The sequence below is a fragment of the Pogona vitticeps genome, chromosome 2, assembly GCF_051106095.1.
Source record: "Pogona vitticeps strain Pit_001003342236 chromosome 2, PviZW2.1, whole genome shotgun sequence".
NCBI lineage: Eukaryota > Metazoa > Chordata > Lepidosauria > Squamata > Agamidae > Pogona > Pogona vitticeps.
The window spans coordinates 273103367-273120749 of NC_135784.1; the positions used below are offsets into that span (position 1 = coordinate 273103367).

Consider the following 17383-nt stretch of genomic DNA (forward strand, 5'->3'; position numbering starts at 1 on the left):
CACCGACCTAAGAATAAATTCCATTGCATTCATGTTTAGGATTGCACAGTCAGAGTCCCAAAATCCAAACTCAGAGAGAGTGAAGGCTAAATACCATACTATGTAAACATGTGGGGGTCTGCATTCTGGACCAGAATCATCAGAGGCAGACAAGAAAGGTTTAAAACTCTTATGCAGCAACACACCGGTGCCAAAAAAAGTGAGGCTTTCCAGCATGTTACTGTATTCTTTTTAAGACACCAGCAGGCCAAGAACACGACAGATAAACTTACTTGTGCATGCACACGCACGCACACACGCGCACACACACACACCATGCTTGTTCTTATCAGCTAATATTTAGAGATGAATCATGAAGCTGTCATAGCTGATTTTCACTGCTATTTGTGCCCGCTGTGAAGAAGATGAGACTAAAAGATAAATTGAAATGATGCTTCATTCGATAGCTGTTGTAATCACTTTATCAAAATAGTTACTGGGATAATGTTTTTCTGCCTAAATCTCACATTTGCTCTTTTCTTGTTCTCTTCCAGAGTAACCTGGGGAAATTCTTCTCTGAACTCCCCCAGGTTCCTCTGCCAAAAGGTGAACAGCGGCAAACAATGGGAGTTAATATTTCCAGTTGCTAAATGGCCACACTTGAGAACAACATGCAGAACTGGCGATATTCCAACAGGATAGGATGTGATCTTCTCTAAGAGAGAAGCCTGCTGTCAGAGGAGACAGTCACATGACATTTTCAAACTAAATAGCTAACTGGATGTATGCTCAGATATAAAACGTAAAAGGTTTTTGGCATTGCGCACAGAAAAATTCTGTCACCGTTCAACCCACTTCCCAAGTAAATATTCTTTCCATCTTTTCTAAATGCGCTCACGAGTATGCATGTATGTTTTTCAAAAATATCTTTAAATAAAAAATAGTCTTTCCCCCTTGTCTTTTCTCTTTCAGGCATCGTATTTCCTTACTTTCCACGACTGGGTCGCTACAATTTAAATTTCTATGAAGCTCAGCAAGCCTGTCTGGACCAAGACGCTGTTGTAGCTTCATTTGACCAGCTCTATGAAGCATGGAGGTTAGGTCTGGACTGGTGCAATGCTGGTTGGCTCAGCGATGGAACGGTGCAGTACCCAATCACCAAACCAAGAGAGCCTTGTGGTGGGAAGAACATGGTGCCTGGAGTCCGGAGTTACGGCTTCTCAAATAAAGATCACAGCAGATATGATGTCTTCTGTTTTACATCCAGATTTAATGGTATGGAACTGTGGCTCACTTTTCAAAAGAGGTCTGTTGATGCCTTAGGGAGAACACAACAACCCTTGGAAAAGCCTAGCTTGGAATAGTTACTGTTTGAGCTGCAACCATGTTGAGGGTTCTGGCAACTGTAGGCAAAAAAAAAAAAAAAAGGAACTCGTCTACCTAGTGATATTTATTATTTATAGGGAAGTTATCATAGCGAGGCACTCTGACAGCTCAGATGAGGCCTGGGCAAGGGGATGGGCAAACCAGAAGCAGATCAACAGCAAGAGGTGTATACAGTAGGAAACCACACCCCCCCCAATCCACTGGATTCACTTACGCACTGCCTGAAAATTTTAAATTAAAAAAAAAAACACAAAAATACATATTTATACACATTTACATGGTGTAAATGTGTATAACGTTCAAGGGAGCCAAAGGCAATGCTATGCATAACGTTCACTACTTCTGCAGTTTTTGGCATCTGCGGGGGCTTGCAATCCATTCCCCACGGATACCATGGTCCTATAGTTAAGATAACTTGCATGTCTAAAGATCATGTGTGGGTTATATCCCATCATGTTACTTCTGACAGATGGGGATCCTATCAGGACTTTTGAAGTATGTTCAAGGAGCAGTTTATTATTATCATCATCTCCCAACGTGTTTCCATGACTGCCTGGGGATTCCTGAATCCAAGTCCAGTGCTCTATCCACTACAGTACCTTGAACCTCCAAGCTAGTTTTAGTAAAATAGATTTAACTTAGTGCAGAAAATAGAATGAAAATAATAAACACATGTTAAATGTTCCTGGCGATTGTTGTGTTTAGAATTACCACAGAGCTTCATTCTCCAGTGAAGCTTGAAAGGCAATAGTCAGTTTTGCACAATAGATTTAACTTACTGCAGAAGAAAAATAATAATGAACACAAGTTAAATTTTTCTGTCAGTAGCCTTCTACAGTATTTAAGTCCACCCTCCTGCAGAAAATCAAAAACGTGAAACTGGAAGTGCCCATCTGACAATGGCCAAAATGTTCCATTTTGATATCTGTACAGCCTGCAGAAAGGTTTGAGAGCACAAACATGTTTCTCAGCCTCCCCGTCCCGCCCCCAGGTGTGACCATCCCTGCTTTAGGCAGTTCTTTTGGTCAAACAAAAATAGGAAGAAATATTCGAGATTATCCATTGCTGAATCTTATTTCTGGAACATAAGAATGAGTGATAGGAATTTAAAACAGAGCTTCAAAACAACCAAGGCATAGAACGTTAAAATATAGAACATAAGAAATAGTGAGTTACAGAGTTACATGAATTTAAAACAGAAACTGCATTTCATATCTAATTGAAAAGTTCTCATGATCCAGAAATTAAGAAAAAGTGTTATATGAAAGAGTGCCTTTTGTAGACTTTAATTCCTAGGATGCCCCAGTTGGTATGGCCAGTGGTCATATAGATAGTGAAATTCTGAGTTGTAGTCCAATACTTAAACTTTCCGTGGTATGTAATGCCAGCTGAACACCATGAGAAGATTTGAGCCCTAACTGCTGGATAGCTCAAGAACTGCTAGATAGATCAGTGGTTCATGTATCTGATTGCAGAGCCAGAAGTTGGAAGTTCAGTTCCCCACTCTGCCTCCTTGACAGGGGCTGGCCTTTACTATTTATTCTGCAGTTCTAAGATGATGGTGATAATGATGATATCTTTTACTAGAAATGAAATGCTGAATGGTTAAAACAGTAATGCAGCCAAAACATAGGTTAAGTAAAGCAGATTGGAGAGGTGGAATGGAATCCATCTCTACGAGTATGAATTTCTCTTCTCTACATGAGCTCATTGGATTATGAAGACTACCCCTTCCAAACCCTCCAACCCTTGCCACCTTTCTCAAGTTTCTTTTCACTATGTCTTCTGAAATCATCCATGCTTAAAAGGAAATGTCATGGTGCTTGAACAGGAACTTTGCCCTTAATGAGAATCTTTGGCTCAGAATGCACAGGAAAGTTACAAAAGAAGCCAGTAGAGCGAATGGAAGTTGCCTGCTTGTTAAGTGTTAGTGTGCAGTAATTGCTCAGATACTAAGATATTAACTGAATGCTCTGATACTTAGAAATCACTGCTATATAAAAGGCAAAAGGCAAGGAGTGTTGCACAACAGGCTTCCTTCTTTCTTTAGGAACAATCTGGATTGTCTTCTCAAATGAAAGGACTCAGGTGTGGACCACTCACATGTGGCTTAACTTGTGTGCATGTTGAACAGCAGATGTTTGGCTTGTAGCCCACATGCTAAGAGATGCTTCCATTCTCTGCTTACACACACATTGGGTATTATTCACAATGAAATACATTTGCCTTAAAACATGCAAAGTGTAAACATTTCTTTTGCTTTGGACCATCCCGGGTTTGCCTTTCCAAAACAGAGAGACTTGAAAACATTGTGCAAATGTTTACCTGGTCCATATCCAGCTCAATTGTTCCATGAGAAGTTGGGCTGGTTATAGTTGTGCAACTAGACCCTATGCCATGTAAGCATTTTTATGTAATTCGTGGAAAGAGAATAAAATCCATGGGATTTTTTTTTTAATGACTAGTCATTTTTCAAGCAGAGATTGAAAAAGTTATGTTTTAAAATAACATTTTCCAGAATTTTCCAGTCAGCATGCTTATTCTTAATTTTTAATCATATCATTATGGAGACAGATTTACAGTTTATAGTCCAGACTATCAAAAGACAAATATAACAGCACACAAAGTAGAGATCACAGGCAAAAAGAATATAAAGAGACAGCATTATTTGCACCTGGCAACAGTACAATAATTAATGGTTTTTAAAAGCTGGAATTTTAGCTTTGTAACTGTACAGAAAATATTCTTTTAATACATTTAAATGAAATGTATTTTAATTGTATCTTATTAATCTTTTCATGCCATCTGTGTTTCTTTTTCCTTTGCTTTTCCTTAGGTCGTTTTTACTACCTGATACATCCTGTCAAGCTGACCTACGATGAAGCTGTGGAAGCCTGCCTCAAAGATGGTGCACAGATTGCCAAAGTAGGCCAAATGTTTGCAGCCTGGAAACTCCTAGGATATGACCGCTGTGATGCCGGCTGGCTGGCTGATGGCAGCGTCCGGTATCCCATCTCCAGGCCAAGGAAACGCTGCAGTCCCACTGAAGCAGCAGTACGTTTTGTGGGCTTTCCAGATAAAAAGCACAAGCTCTACGGTGTCTACTGCTTCAGGTCATACCAGTGAATGTAACTCTAGAGCACAAGAGTATCTGATCCATCAAGAACATGTGAAGGGTTTTGTTCCAGTCTGAACTCATGCAATTTACCAAAACTGTGATAAATCTTTTTTACTTACTGTAAAGAGTCATTTTCATAAAAAAACAACCCTTTAATTTGTTTTGGTTAATTTTTTTAAAAAAAAAACACCATTCAACAGATATTTTAAATTAATATAATTTAAAGGAACCTCTAGGTAAGGAAGTGCTTGAAGTGTAACTTTTTAAGCTACATCATTCTGACAAAATATTTTTCTTCATGAATGGGGCATGCAATAGCTTGATGATTGCTAAGACTAACTTAAGAATGTAAAGCTACTCAAAGCAAAAACCTTGTTTCCAAGGATAATAGTTTACATACTTGCATCTTGTTAAAATGGACCAGAGAATAATGGCTGAGATCTCCAGATCTGAGCTATATTGATTTTTTTAAAACTGCCAATTCCTTGTCATTTTGTAAGCAGTTAAAAACAAAGTTATGAAGGCAGTTTAAAACAACAGTGTGTTATAGTTTACAACATGAAAATCATTTCACTATTTAAAATCATGCCTTTCAGCAAAACCTGCTCAGTAATCCCATAACATTCCAACAAGCATCATCAAATCTTCCAAGTATCATTCCTGGTTTTATTGTGTATGCAGTAGAAATGTGTGTATGAATTATTAAAGCGTGGGCCCTACTTTCTTTGAGTTCTTTAATTCAAACTAACTATGCCTGAAATGTATTGCATTACTTTGAGTAGCTTTATGGAGGTGTTTTGAGTTTTGTTTTTTTAATAATTCCTAAAGGCCATTTTGCTAAGCAGCATTTAGCATCTACTCAGGGCAGTTATATATAGAGGAACTGCTGGACAGAAACACACAAATGTATTAAGTATAGCAGCTTGATTTCATGATAGCTTTTAAAATACTATTGTCTTTATAAATGAAACATTTAAATATTTAATATTTCTTTCTTAGTTATTCATGTGAGAGATAAATGTCTGATGAATCTTGAAACATATTATCTACTCTGTGATTAAAAGTGACCCTATTTAGGAAAGGGTGAAATATCGCTGTATTCACTGCCCCTAATCCAGTGATCCAGATACACATTCCCATTTTCACTCACTCTTCATTTCCCATTCATTTTAATGGAGACAGCATCTCCATGCATACCTCCCTTTGTGCCTATAGATTTTCCTCTCTCCTCTAATGAATGAGGAAGCTCTTGTAAACAAAGGAGCTCTTTGCATATACTAAAGTTCCATGCCCAAAAGCATTCTCCACATCTGGAAGAGGATGATCAGCAGCACCAACTATCTTGACTCTTTGACTGTTGGAATTCTGGAATATTTTCCCCAAGTTGTGAGCTGTAATATACAACAATTCAGAGTCCTGCATAGTAAAAAAAAAATATACCTTTTATATGATATTCTGGATGGTAAATAAAAAGAGTAATATATGGTGACATAATGAACAGAGCTACTTTGATATCTCAAAAATAGTTCTGAGTAAGTCTTGTTTAAATTAATTGAAGAAATCAGTCATGAAGAATTTTTTCTCATGCAACATGATTTTCCTCTCTTCTCCTCTCCAACTTCCCGCTCCTTCCTCAATACTAATAGATTCTGAGATTACACAGCGGGCTATATTACCTCATTCAGTGGGTGGGCTAATCATATGCCACAGTTAATTTATTCCACAATTTTCAGTGGAATTGGCAGTGTAATCCTGTACTACTCAGACGATCTGGATGTCCCACTAAATTTGTTGGGATTGCTTCAGTGAGACTTAATTTCCAGGAAGTATGAATTGCATTGTAGCCTTCATGACTAGCTTTATCTGGATTGGGACCAGTGAATTTTACTTTCAAGAGCTAACAGCAGTTTCATGCTTGTTTATGGAACATGGGTCAATATTTCTTTGTGAGAAAGGCAAATCATAATAATATGTTTATGCTACTTTATACATAACATGATATTTATGAACATAATACAGCCAATTGATATAGCCACATTACATAGAATACTGGTTTTGATCTTGTCTGGTTTCCTAAGAGAACGTTGTAGTAGGCAAACCATGCTGTCATGGAACTGGGAAAGGACTCTTCCCTAATACCTATTATTCTAAGAACTGGCAGATATCTGGGTGAAAAGCCCTAAACATTTTTGCTAGATTTACGAATAAAACAGGAGAAAGAACATTGATAAAGGATATGTGCATGCACATGCTTTGATTTAAAAATCGAGCAAATTAAACATTGATGTGATGCAGATTTATTTTTTGTGTAGTTTTAATCAATGGGCATGGGCTGATGTTCTTTGGCTACCATAGCAAACTTCACATGCAAAGTCCTGAACAAAGTGTGGAATAAAAATGGAGCAATGGCCCATCAGCTGCACCTTGGTGATGTCTGAAAAAGATCAGCCACTTTACAATCCTAAAATGTGATGTGAAAATATCAAATGGATTGCAAAGACTTAGGGTCCCCAGGACTCTATGGAAGAAGATCCTAGAGTAAGCAGGGCGATCGGATGTTTGTTATATCTTTATAACTGGCATTTGTGTATATGCTTGTGATTAGAAGGCTGTTTCTTGTAACTCCCGTTGTTCAAGGAAAAAAGGAAATGGCAAGCGATAACAGCAAAAAAAATGAGCAAAATGGAAGTGTAGAGCAGCCCTCTCAGGCCTGGCATCCTTTAGATAGGTTGGACTACATCATTACCACATTATGACAGACTAAAGACTGATGGAAGAGGAGATGAATGGCTAGGATCCAGAAGTGGCTAGCGCAGCCTGCATAAGAAAGCTCTGGGGATTTCACTCAGTTTTCTCATCTTGCTGCAGATGCCCATCATGTGTCATTGCAAAAAAGTTCTCTTGAGCCTCAATTGGAGCCTCTCTTCAGGAGCCTTAGGTAACTAAGGGGGCAAAGGTGCTATATTGATGGAGGAGCAAAAAAAAAAAAAGCCTTACAGTATCAGCAGAGTTCCACCTGTCTATCTCTGGCACCAAGCCATCCTCTAAAGAAAAATGTGAGAAAGGCTTCTTTTGATTAAATGAAAATGTATGGACTTTTTGAGTTTTAGTTGAACTCATCTTGAGTGTGGACTAAACTATAAATTACAAATACTGTACCACATACCTCGACTTACAAACTTAATCCGTATTGGAACGGCGTTCGTACATTGAAAAGTTTGTAAGTCAAGGCAAGATTTCCCATAGATATACACTGAAAACCATTTAATCCATTCAGGCTGTTTTTCGTTCACATGTCGAGGAGCTGTTCGTAAGTAGAGGCATTAGTTCCCATAGAAACTAATGCAAAGCCGGTTAATCCATACCCTACCACTGGGGGGGAGAATTTTTTCTTCTTCTTTTCACCTAAGATGAACTCAGGTCAAAAAAGGGCCTGAAAGGTGTTTTTTTTATTATTCGTAAGTTGAAGCAACATTTTGCGAATGGAGCCATTCGTAATTCAAAACATTTGCAACTGGAGACGTTTATAAGTTGAGGTACCACTGTATGCCCTTTATAAGATGGAATTGCTAAAGTGCTAAGAACATCTGATTGACAGCAAGAGCTTTTCACATCTCCCCCACTTTGCCAATTAGCTCATAGGGTTGGGGTTGGGGTTTGCTTGTTTTTGAGATTTGTTATTTGGAAGTAAGCATAGGTTTCATTTGCAAATATGATCAATCATTTGCAAGTATGATATGGTGAGTCACAGAGGTTTGCTTGGATTACATAACTGGAGTAGTAATGGACTTCAGATTACAATGAGGGACTGTCTCTAATTTAATATTTGGTACAAATGAACAATCGTGAGGATTGTAACTTCCCTTTAGTTACAATCTTAAATACATCTAATTCACAGTCATACACATAGAGCACAATGTGACATTGTGCTGAGTAAAAGGGAATATTTCTTTTGCAAAACTGCCTTTTTTGTCAAAACTGTAAGTTAGGAAGTTTGAAACAATAGGCTGCATTCTAAAGCATTTCTCACAAAAACACATACAAAATCCAAACAAAATAATGGCTAGAACCCTGTTGGCATAAGTTATGCTGCACAACTCCAGTGATGTCATCAGCCATGGCCATGCTGTGGCAGTTGGAAAAGCATCCCACCCATCCACCCAATCTCTGAGGATCCCTGGGGAACTCCATCTTAGAGGCCTTTAGGAGCTGTGGAACATAGTAGTGTTAAAAGGCCAAAATTCACCACTGCTGGTTCCAGACCTGGTTCTGGCAGTTTTCAAGTTTCAAATAATTTCCATTTCATTATGTGGCTCCTGAAGGCTTACAAGGATGAAGGAGATCCCTAGAGATCATCAGAAGCTTGCAGAGGTGGGTGGGAAGCTTTTAATTCCCCCCAAAAAAACTGCAGCACAATCTCAGCTGATGACATCACAGGAGTTGGATGGCATGACATCAACAGGATTCTGTCCAGAGTATGTTCCCCTGATGTGCTCTGGGACTATTTTTTCTAGTTTCCCTAAGTTTCCAGAAGGCTTTCTTTCTTTATATTAAAGCAAAGGATTCTTTAATGCCAGTGCAAGCTGTTCTGCCACCAGATACAGGAAAAGAAGCACCATTTCTGTTCTCTATTCTTTTTCATGGTAATACTTATGAGGAGGATGGCAGAAGGAACAGTGCCACTTTCTTTCCTCTAACCACTGCCGACCCACTTCTCAGTTGGCTATGTGGATAATGCCTGGCTGTCAGTATCCTTGAGGGTCAAGGCATTATGGGAAAAGGTGCCCCCCCAAAAAAAATTCATCTGTACTGGCATTTTTAAGACACTCTGTTTCCATAATGGCCTCAAGGATCCCTGGGGACCAGGCATTATTCACATGGCCATCTGGGAAATGGTCATAAGATGGAGGCAGATGTGATGGATAGAAGAAAGGGGCCAGGTTCAGGCAGCAGCAAATGGGAGGTACCACTTCACTGCCTGAGGCAACTGCCTCGATCCGGCTAATGGCTGGCCCAGCCTGAAATTGTCTGATCTGAACTAGCAATTCCAACACTGAGATAATGCAGTACTTAGAAAAATACAGTCACAGATTCTCTGAAGTTTGGCTGAAGTGTGCAGGACATATTTCTGAATCAGACAATGTAAATCACAGTGGCAAGTTGGCTTATTTTCCTCTTTGTACACCAAGTGCTTGATAAAGAATACAAGCCTTGCCTTCTTAACTAGCGGCAGTTCACAGCTGAGATTTATGCTGTGTGATTTACACCTGGCTGTGGGATCTTTAACCTCTGGAAGATACTCAGGGCTACTCTGGTGTAAACTTATGTCCACTAAATCAAGGACTTTGAGGGAGACGTTTATGTAAACTAACATAATTCTTCAGATCTAATCTTCCAGTTTTCCAAGGAGAGACCATGGGGCAGTGGAAAATGTAAACACATCAAAATAATTGTGGATTATAATATAGTCCAGTTTATTTGATACTGAATTATTGATTCTAGTGGCTTTCAGCCATCACAGCTGATCCAAGTAACACCACTACTGAGGTTTTTGTGCTATTAAAGTATCACATTATTTAAAACAGCATGTATTATCATTTCTCATAAATATTCTAACCAAAGTAAGGGTAACCTCTGATCCCCTAGAAATTTAATGGCATTGATATATATAAGGTTTCAGAAAATATGTTCTTACCTTGTAAGTAGTTAGTTTGGGAAGTAAAAGTGTGATTACAAAAGAAATGAACACAAAGGAAGTGTGTAGAAATTGTAGAAAGGAAGTAGAAATTGTATTTATTTTACATGGTTACTAATATAAGTAATAATGCATAGGCCTTACAACATTAGTGTGGCTTGCAAAGCATTCTTCAGTGAGGAAATGGTACTTGGACAATGTCTGAAGGGAATGCTTAAAAGCTGGTTTATGTCAGTGCTACCATTCTTGGAAAGAGAGGAAAAACTATGATGATAAAATGAACTAATGTGCTGTGTCATTTTCCTTGTATTGCACCATGTATTGGAATTTTAATGTCCCTGAATGGCAACAATTAAATCACATTGGTCTTTTAAGAAATGGATCTTCTGTCTTTATGAGCAGACTAGTAGTGTTTTTGTTTGTTTGTTTGACAGTTCATCAATTTTACCTGTATCACTTGTGTCTCATTAGGAGTTATGAAAAAAAGGTAAAGATCAAACTCTAATTCACTTCTTCCTCTTCTACAGAACCTAGAATAGTGTGGCCCGAATCAAAATGGTACGTGAGACAGGTTAGATCCCATGCCTTAGGCCCTCTATATTATTCTATTCTTTATGCTTGGAACAAGACATAAGTATTAAGGTATTCAGAATAGCACTTAACATTTTCAGTGTTCCTCTCAAATGCAGATTTTCCATTTCCTCTTTATTTCACCTCGCCTTGCCTACTATTGTTACCACTCTTAGGCCAAAGTATAGGATATGCAGGACCAACCTTAGGGGTGGACTCCACGAAGGGGCAGCCAGCATGAACTGAGGAGAGGTGCAAAGATGAGTTGAAGAGGGTGCCAAGCCGAGCCTCACTGGCTATGTCTTCTAAATGTACTATTTGGATGAACTGTTTGTTACCTTTAATGGAAACTCTTTCGGTTTTCTGGGAACTCACTATAAAATGGTCTTTCATCAGTTATCTTTTAAGTAATTTTTCCCCATTTTCCAGCACAAGTTGTGCTAGGTAAAAATCACTGGAACAGAGCTTTACTTTAGAGCCAATGTTACTTAGCTCTTTAAACACTTCAAATACTATCAACAATATACAGTGGGAATAAGTAAAATAAAGCTGCAAGGCAGTGTATTCAGATCCCCTCACAGCTGGATAGCTTTTTATTTATGCCTTTCCTTTATTATTTCTAAAGATAAAAATACACTTATGCCAATAGTTAGGCTACTTCAAGGAACTGAAAAGGGAGTGCTGGTGCTACGGGAGAAAAGCTTTGGGCGAGAGCCATGGGGAGGGAGAGGGAGGCATGAATGTATTACATGTGGAGGAAAACATGCTAACTCCATGTGTTTCAAAGCCAGTGGTCAACGGCATAATAAAGGGGCAGGAAGTGGAAATAAACCAGGTGGGAACAATGGTCCCCCTGGTAAGGGGTCTAACCCCAATTAGACTTGAAATTTTGGAGGCTTGGCTTTTATCTTATCCTAAGAAGGCTGATGCGGATTATTTAATGCGAGGTTTCCGATTTGGATTTAGGATTCCTGCCTTGGGTGAGAGGAAAGCTTATTTTGCAAAAAACGTACGTTCAGTTATCAGTTGGGAAAGCATAGTGCAAAAGAAGATTGAAAAAGAAGTAAAGGAAGGAAGGGTCCTCACCTCTTTTTATAGAACCACCTATAAGTGACGTGAGTGTTAGGTTTTCAATTTCAAAGTTCTTATTACATAGATAGAGCGTTACCTATGGGCTGTTCGATATCTAGTTACATTAGACCCTTACCTAATGTGTAGGCAGAGGCTGTTTTGGTTTCGTTTCAGGTGATGCGACGGGCGAATTGCGAAGACATGCGATGATCATCGGCCACAGTTTCGTTTATTGGTCGGCGAGATACGCGTCCTCTTCTGTGTGGGGGAATGAGTTGGGCCTAGGAGCCCGCTTGCACATCACCTGGCGAGGTGTTCGGGGTTTGAAATGGATACAATTGGGTAGATTGACAGCCTTTGGCCAATCGCCTCCTGATATTTTGGTTATTCACTTAGGAGGTAATGATTTGCCTGGATTGCCTGGTAAAGGGCTGATATTAGATATTTTGAGAGATCTCACTTGGTTGAGACAGAGATATCCAACAATGCGAATTGTGTGGTCAACAATTATACCGAGGCTAGCCTGGCGAGGCGCCCGGAATTTGGATGCGGTTAACACGGCCCGGCGGGGCGTTAACAGAGAAGTTTGTCGAGGTGTCTGCAGCGGCGGCCTCGGATCCGTGGTTGGTCACCACAGGATCTCTGCGGGCGATAAGGGCCTTTTTCGCGAGGATGAAGTCCACCTGTCCAAGGCGGGTTTGGACATCTTTCTTGAAGACATTAAGGGGGGCCTGCTTTTTGAGCTTGGGGAGCTTGGTGGCGGGCATAAGACATAGCTACGCTAGTCTTTATGCTGTGGCGGGTAGTGCGGGAAAACAGGTGGTCTCGGTGAGTCCCGTTTGTAAGTCAACCTAGCCAACAGCGTGTCTGACCTCTCGGCTCTGCCGATTGTGCAATCACAGGGCCGGTGTGGGAAGACGCGTTGGGCCATTTCTGGATCAACAGTCATCAATTAAAGATGGCTCGAGGTCTAGGGGTGTTTGTTAGCGGCCGGCCAGGTTCTGGCTGTCTGTAAGACAGCGGGAGCATGGGGGCCGGGGGCTCGCCCAATGGCGATCTTTTGGGGTATTTTGATACCCCTGGTTTCCTGTTCCCGCACTACAGCAGGCCCCCTAACAGTTCTTAAGAATTTGAATTTTGGTTGAATTAATTAAATAAAGTGTGGCCCATTTAAATCCAAGCTGTTGTCTCGCGTATTTATTCCGGGGCTGGGGGGGCAATTCAGCAGCCGCCGGACGGGCGTTTTGCGTCCTGGAACGGCGTGGCTGGCTTTTGCCCCAACGTCCCCGGATGAAGCGAGAACGTTGGGGACACGTGGGCATGTTGGGAGGGGGAGCTCGCCTATTTAAGCAAGCTCTCCCCGTTGTTCGCCCTCTTCCCGTTTCGGGCACCCACCCGCCCTCCCTTATGTTAGTGTGGCTATAGTGGTCGCCTTTTGAGGGGCCGGATAGGAATTTTTGACCTTCAGCCTGATTGGCTTTTGGCTGAGGGGATTTTTCGCCTATCCCACACTACTGAAAGGGTTGTTGGCTTTTAGGTGGTTTTATTTGGTCACACTGGCGGGTAGTGCGGGAAAACAGGTGGTCTCGGTGAGTCCCGTTTGTAAGTCAACCTAGCCAACAGCGTGTCTGACCTCTCGGCTCTGCCGATTGTGCAATCACAGGGCCGGTGTGGGAAGACGCGTTGGGCCATTTCTGGATCAACAGTCATCAATTAAAGATGGCTCGAGGTCTAGGGGTGTTTGTTAGCGGCCGGCCAGGTTCTGGCTGTCTGTAAGACAGCGGGAGCATGGGGGCCAGGGGCTCGCCCAATGGCGATCTTTTGGGGTATTTTGATACCCCTGGTTTCCTGTTCCCGCACTACAGCAGGCCCCCTAACAGTTCTTAAGAATTTGAATTTTGGTTGAATTAATTAAATAAAGTGTGGCCCATTTAAATCCAAGCTGTTGTCTCGCGTATTTATTCCGGGGCTGGGGGGGCAAAGGCACCATGTTGTGATGGTTCATAAGTGCTTTCCATTTTATCCCCCTCACAGGAATGAATAGTGGAGATTGGACTTGTTTTCTTCTTGGTAATCTGTTTATTACGCCCAGTTCTGCTTCTGAAACTGCATCATTTTCCCAAAAGGACAATTTACACTGGCAATTATGGATTTGAAATCATGGTTTTATATCCCTCACCCCAAGCATAGGCCTAGCTTTTGGTTGGAATACATCTGATACTCAAAGGTGTCCCGGGGGAAAAACGGTCCTGCACACTAACAGTAGTATGCAGGACCTCGGCTTTTGCGACACAAGTTGCCCTTGGGAGTGAATGTGGTCTCTTCAAGGATCCAGGCAGAAACTGATTTAGACATGTTGGCCTGCTTTCTTTAGCAAGCTTGAGGGCTTAATGTTGCTATTGGCAGCTTGCTTTGTCATTTATACTGTCTTTTTAAAAAAAAATCAGTAAAAATTGGCCTTTTGTCTATTTGTGTCTACATGCCAAAAAGGAGATAACTTCCAAAAGCTAACAGCATTTACTTTAAAGCAAAAAAATTAAATAAAAATAAAAAATAAAAAAAATCTGGTTGAAGCTGTACTTTGAGAAGCAAAGTAATTCAGATCACAGATCAGTTTGGCCTAATGGGTGCAATGCTGCAACTTTTTAAAATTAACTTCCACCCTAAGTATACAAAAGGGGTAAGCTCCACTCTTTGATTTCTTACACAGAAATAAACCTCTACTTACCTAGAATAACCAGTAGGACTTCCTTCCCTGAATATGGATCAACTGGGTCAGGTTATGTAGTTGTGGCCAGAACGGTGCTACTAATCTGTTCTTTGCCAAGGTTCATGTCAAAGACGGTGTTTCATTTTACCTCTTCCACACCCTTAGTGACATGCCAAGTAAGGAGCAAAGTGTTAAGCAAGTACTGTTTAGTTTGGTTGGAAGTCAATGTTCAAAAAAGTGCATCGGTGTGTCCATGTGTTAAGTATTGATCTGTTGCTAGTGTTTCTTTGCCTATGGGCAAAGTACCTGTAACTTCTTGCTTTAAACTGGATTACAATCTCTCTCTCCCTTGGGAGTATCAAATACAGCCATATCATTCCAGGAGGTTTGCCACTCCGTGCAAAGAGTAATCCTTTGAGAATCACCCATACCACATGACAGACGCTTTGTGGGAAATCTTGTGTTACAGCAGGATGCATTGGGGGAAAGAGCAGCATGTAAGTGCTACATTTTCTGGGCCCTTTCCATAGACATTATTGGGGTAAAGACTGGGAGTTGTAGAGTCTGTTGCATTTCTGTAGAAGTCATAGGACGTGGTACCATTGCAAAGCAGCAGGCAAGAGTGGCTTGTGGGTCAGGACAGAAGGGCTCCCCACTCCACCTACGGCTGCAAGACTATGTGGAACAGAGACAACCGAGGCGGTTTTGCTCAGTTCAAAACAAGGGGGCCATCTGAGTTCCAGTGCATGCCTTTGGCCTCTGCCACAATGTACCTGAAAATTCTTGACTTTCAGTTTAAGGTTTCCATAAAAAGAAGAAAGTGTATATTAGAGCAGTGGTCCCCAACCTTGGGCCTCCAGATGTTCTTGGACTTCGACTCCCAGAAATCCTGGCCAGCAGAAGTGGTGGTGAAGGCTTCTGGGAGTTGTTGTCCAAGAACATCTGGAGGCCCAAGGTTGGGGACCACTGTATTAGAGTGTATGATTACACTGCATCTCAGCATGCAGTTGTGAAATGATGTAACCTTTCCCCAGCTTAATTTTACAAGAACAGAGGTCTCATATGTCAGTGCAGGAATTCAAATCACAGCAGATCTGAGAGACAGTTCTCCAGTTTTCTCCTGAAAGCCTCTAGCACTGGAGTGCTCACCACCTCCCAAGGTAATTGGTTCCATTATCGTACTGCTCTAACAGTTAATGAACAGTTTTTACTGATATATCACCACTTTATGATCTGATCAGGATATAGATTTTGTTAGATATATAGAAAATAAAATTAAATATTGCTATTATTATTTGCTTTATTTTATACACCAGATGGTTCAGTCTGGAGAAAGGTGAGAAATCCTGAAACTACGGAAGAACTATGTGCAATATAATAATAGATAACATTGCAGAAATTAGAGCAACATAACAGAAAAGCAGCATGAAAACACAGAAAAACAGTAAAACCAGCGGAGTCTGAGTTAAAGCACTACAATTCCAGCATCCAAAAGAGAACAGGGTTTTACTTCTCACCAAACAGTGAGCAGTCACTTGGCCCTCACAACTTCCTTCAGCAAGAAATTCTGCAGTCGAGGGACTCTAGTTGAAATAAACACATCTCTTGTGCCTCCCTATCCCATTTAGGAAACCAAGAACATGTCTGTAGTTGTAGAAGGGGTAGCTGTGCTAGTCTCAGCAAGCATTATAGGTAAAAGCAAAATAGAAATAAAAAGTTAAGACAAAAATGTGACAGTACCTTAGAGACGAACTTTTATATTTTTAAAATGTGAGCTTTCATGGACAAGTCTACTTCAGCAGACGTAATTGCACAAGGACAGGATGTAGGAAACTGAATACAGGTACTGTATGTCACCATGCTCCTGGACAGCCATCATCATGGGCATCCTTCAGTCTTGAGAGACTATGGTAACATGCTCTGTATCGAGAAGTGTCCTCTCCAGAGCATGAAGCCTGGGTAAAGTAATATGGAGGATAGGCTGTTACCCAAGCAGCAAATCCCCCCTCTCCACATCGCTGAAATGGTCCAATGGAAAGGCAAGAGCCAATACAACTGGTTCCAGCAACGTTGCAGGAATTGCCAGAACGACATGAAATGCCTTCGGGACTCCAGCTCCGGATTTTGCCTCTAGGTCAATTCCTGAAGCCTTTTCCATCAGTGGATATAACCACAAGGCAGTGGAGGTTTGAAATTGGAGTTTTCCTTCTCCTAGATGGGCTGCCTTCCATGGCTGACAAGCCCCACCTACCCGGCCTGCTCTCTAATAGTGCGGACGTATGATCCGATCCTTAAAACTTTCCTGCCTCCCAGGTGTATGCAATGCAAAAACAAACTCCTCAGCAAAATGTCCATGCAGGCAGGTCTTCAGCCTCAGCTCAGCCTCCTAGGGAAAAGGGCCCAGGTCCTGGCACACCCTTATTTAAGGAGAAAGCCCCACCTCCTAGGCTATGCGGTGGTGGTGGTGGGGAACAAAATCCCAGCAAAAACAAACTCCTTGTCACATTCCTGGGGCTTACAACAGCAGAGTCCGATAAGCAAGTCCAAAGTCAGGAATTCAGGGAATGTAGAGCTGATATCCAAATACCAAAGCCAACTCACACAACGTAGTCCAGGGTCAGAGTCCAAAGCCAAAACGCACAATGTAGTCCAGGGTCAGAGTCCAGAGCCAAGAGTCCAGAGAACACAGTTCAAGGTTGTCAGGAGCGTGGATGCAAGCCAGACGTTTGACTTGTTGCTTCCACGGATTTTCAGCCATCTGAGAGCTGTTTATATAGTAAAAAAATCCCTTGAACTGCTGGAAGACTTTTCATCCTGTCAGAAGTCCAGTTCCTACTCCAGTCCTCTGAAGATG

General features: G+C 41.2%; 1 protein-coding gene across 3 annotated transcripts in view; it reads left to right on the forward strand.

Moving 5' to 3' along the window:
• Nucleotides 1-7395, forward strand: part of HAPLN1 (hyaluronan and proteoglycan link protein 1) — an 83496-nt gene extending 76101 nt beyond the window's left edge. For all 3 annotated transcript variants that reach the window (XM_020790297.3, XM_020790296.3, XM_072992585.2), the window contains exons 4-5: nucleotides 952-1254; nucleotides 4202-7395. In XM_020790297.3, coding sequence (XP_020645956.1) covers nucleotides 952-1254; nucleotides 4202-4491 — 593 coding nt within the window. In that variant the 3' untranslated portion in view covers nucleotides 4492-7395. The remainder of the gene's footprint in view (nucleotides 1-951; nucleotides 1255-4201) is intronic.
• Nucleotides 7396-17383: the final 9988 nt, after the last annotated feature.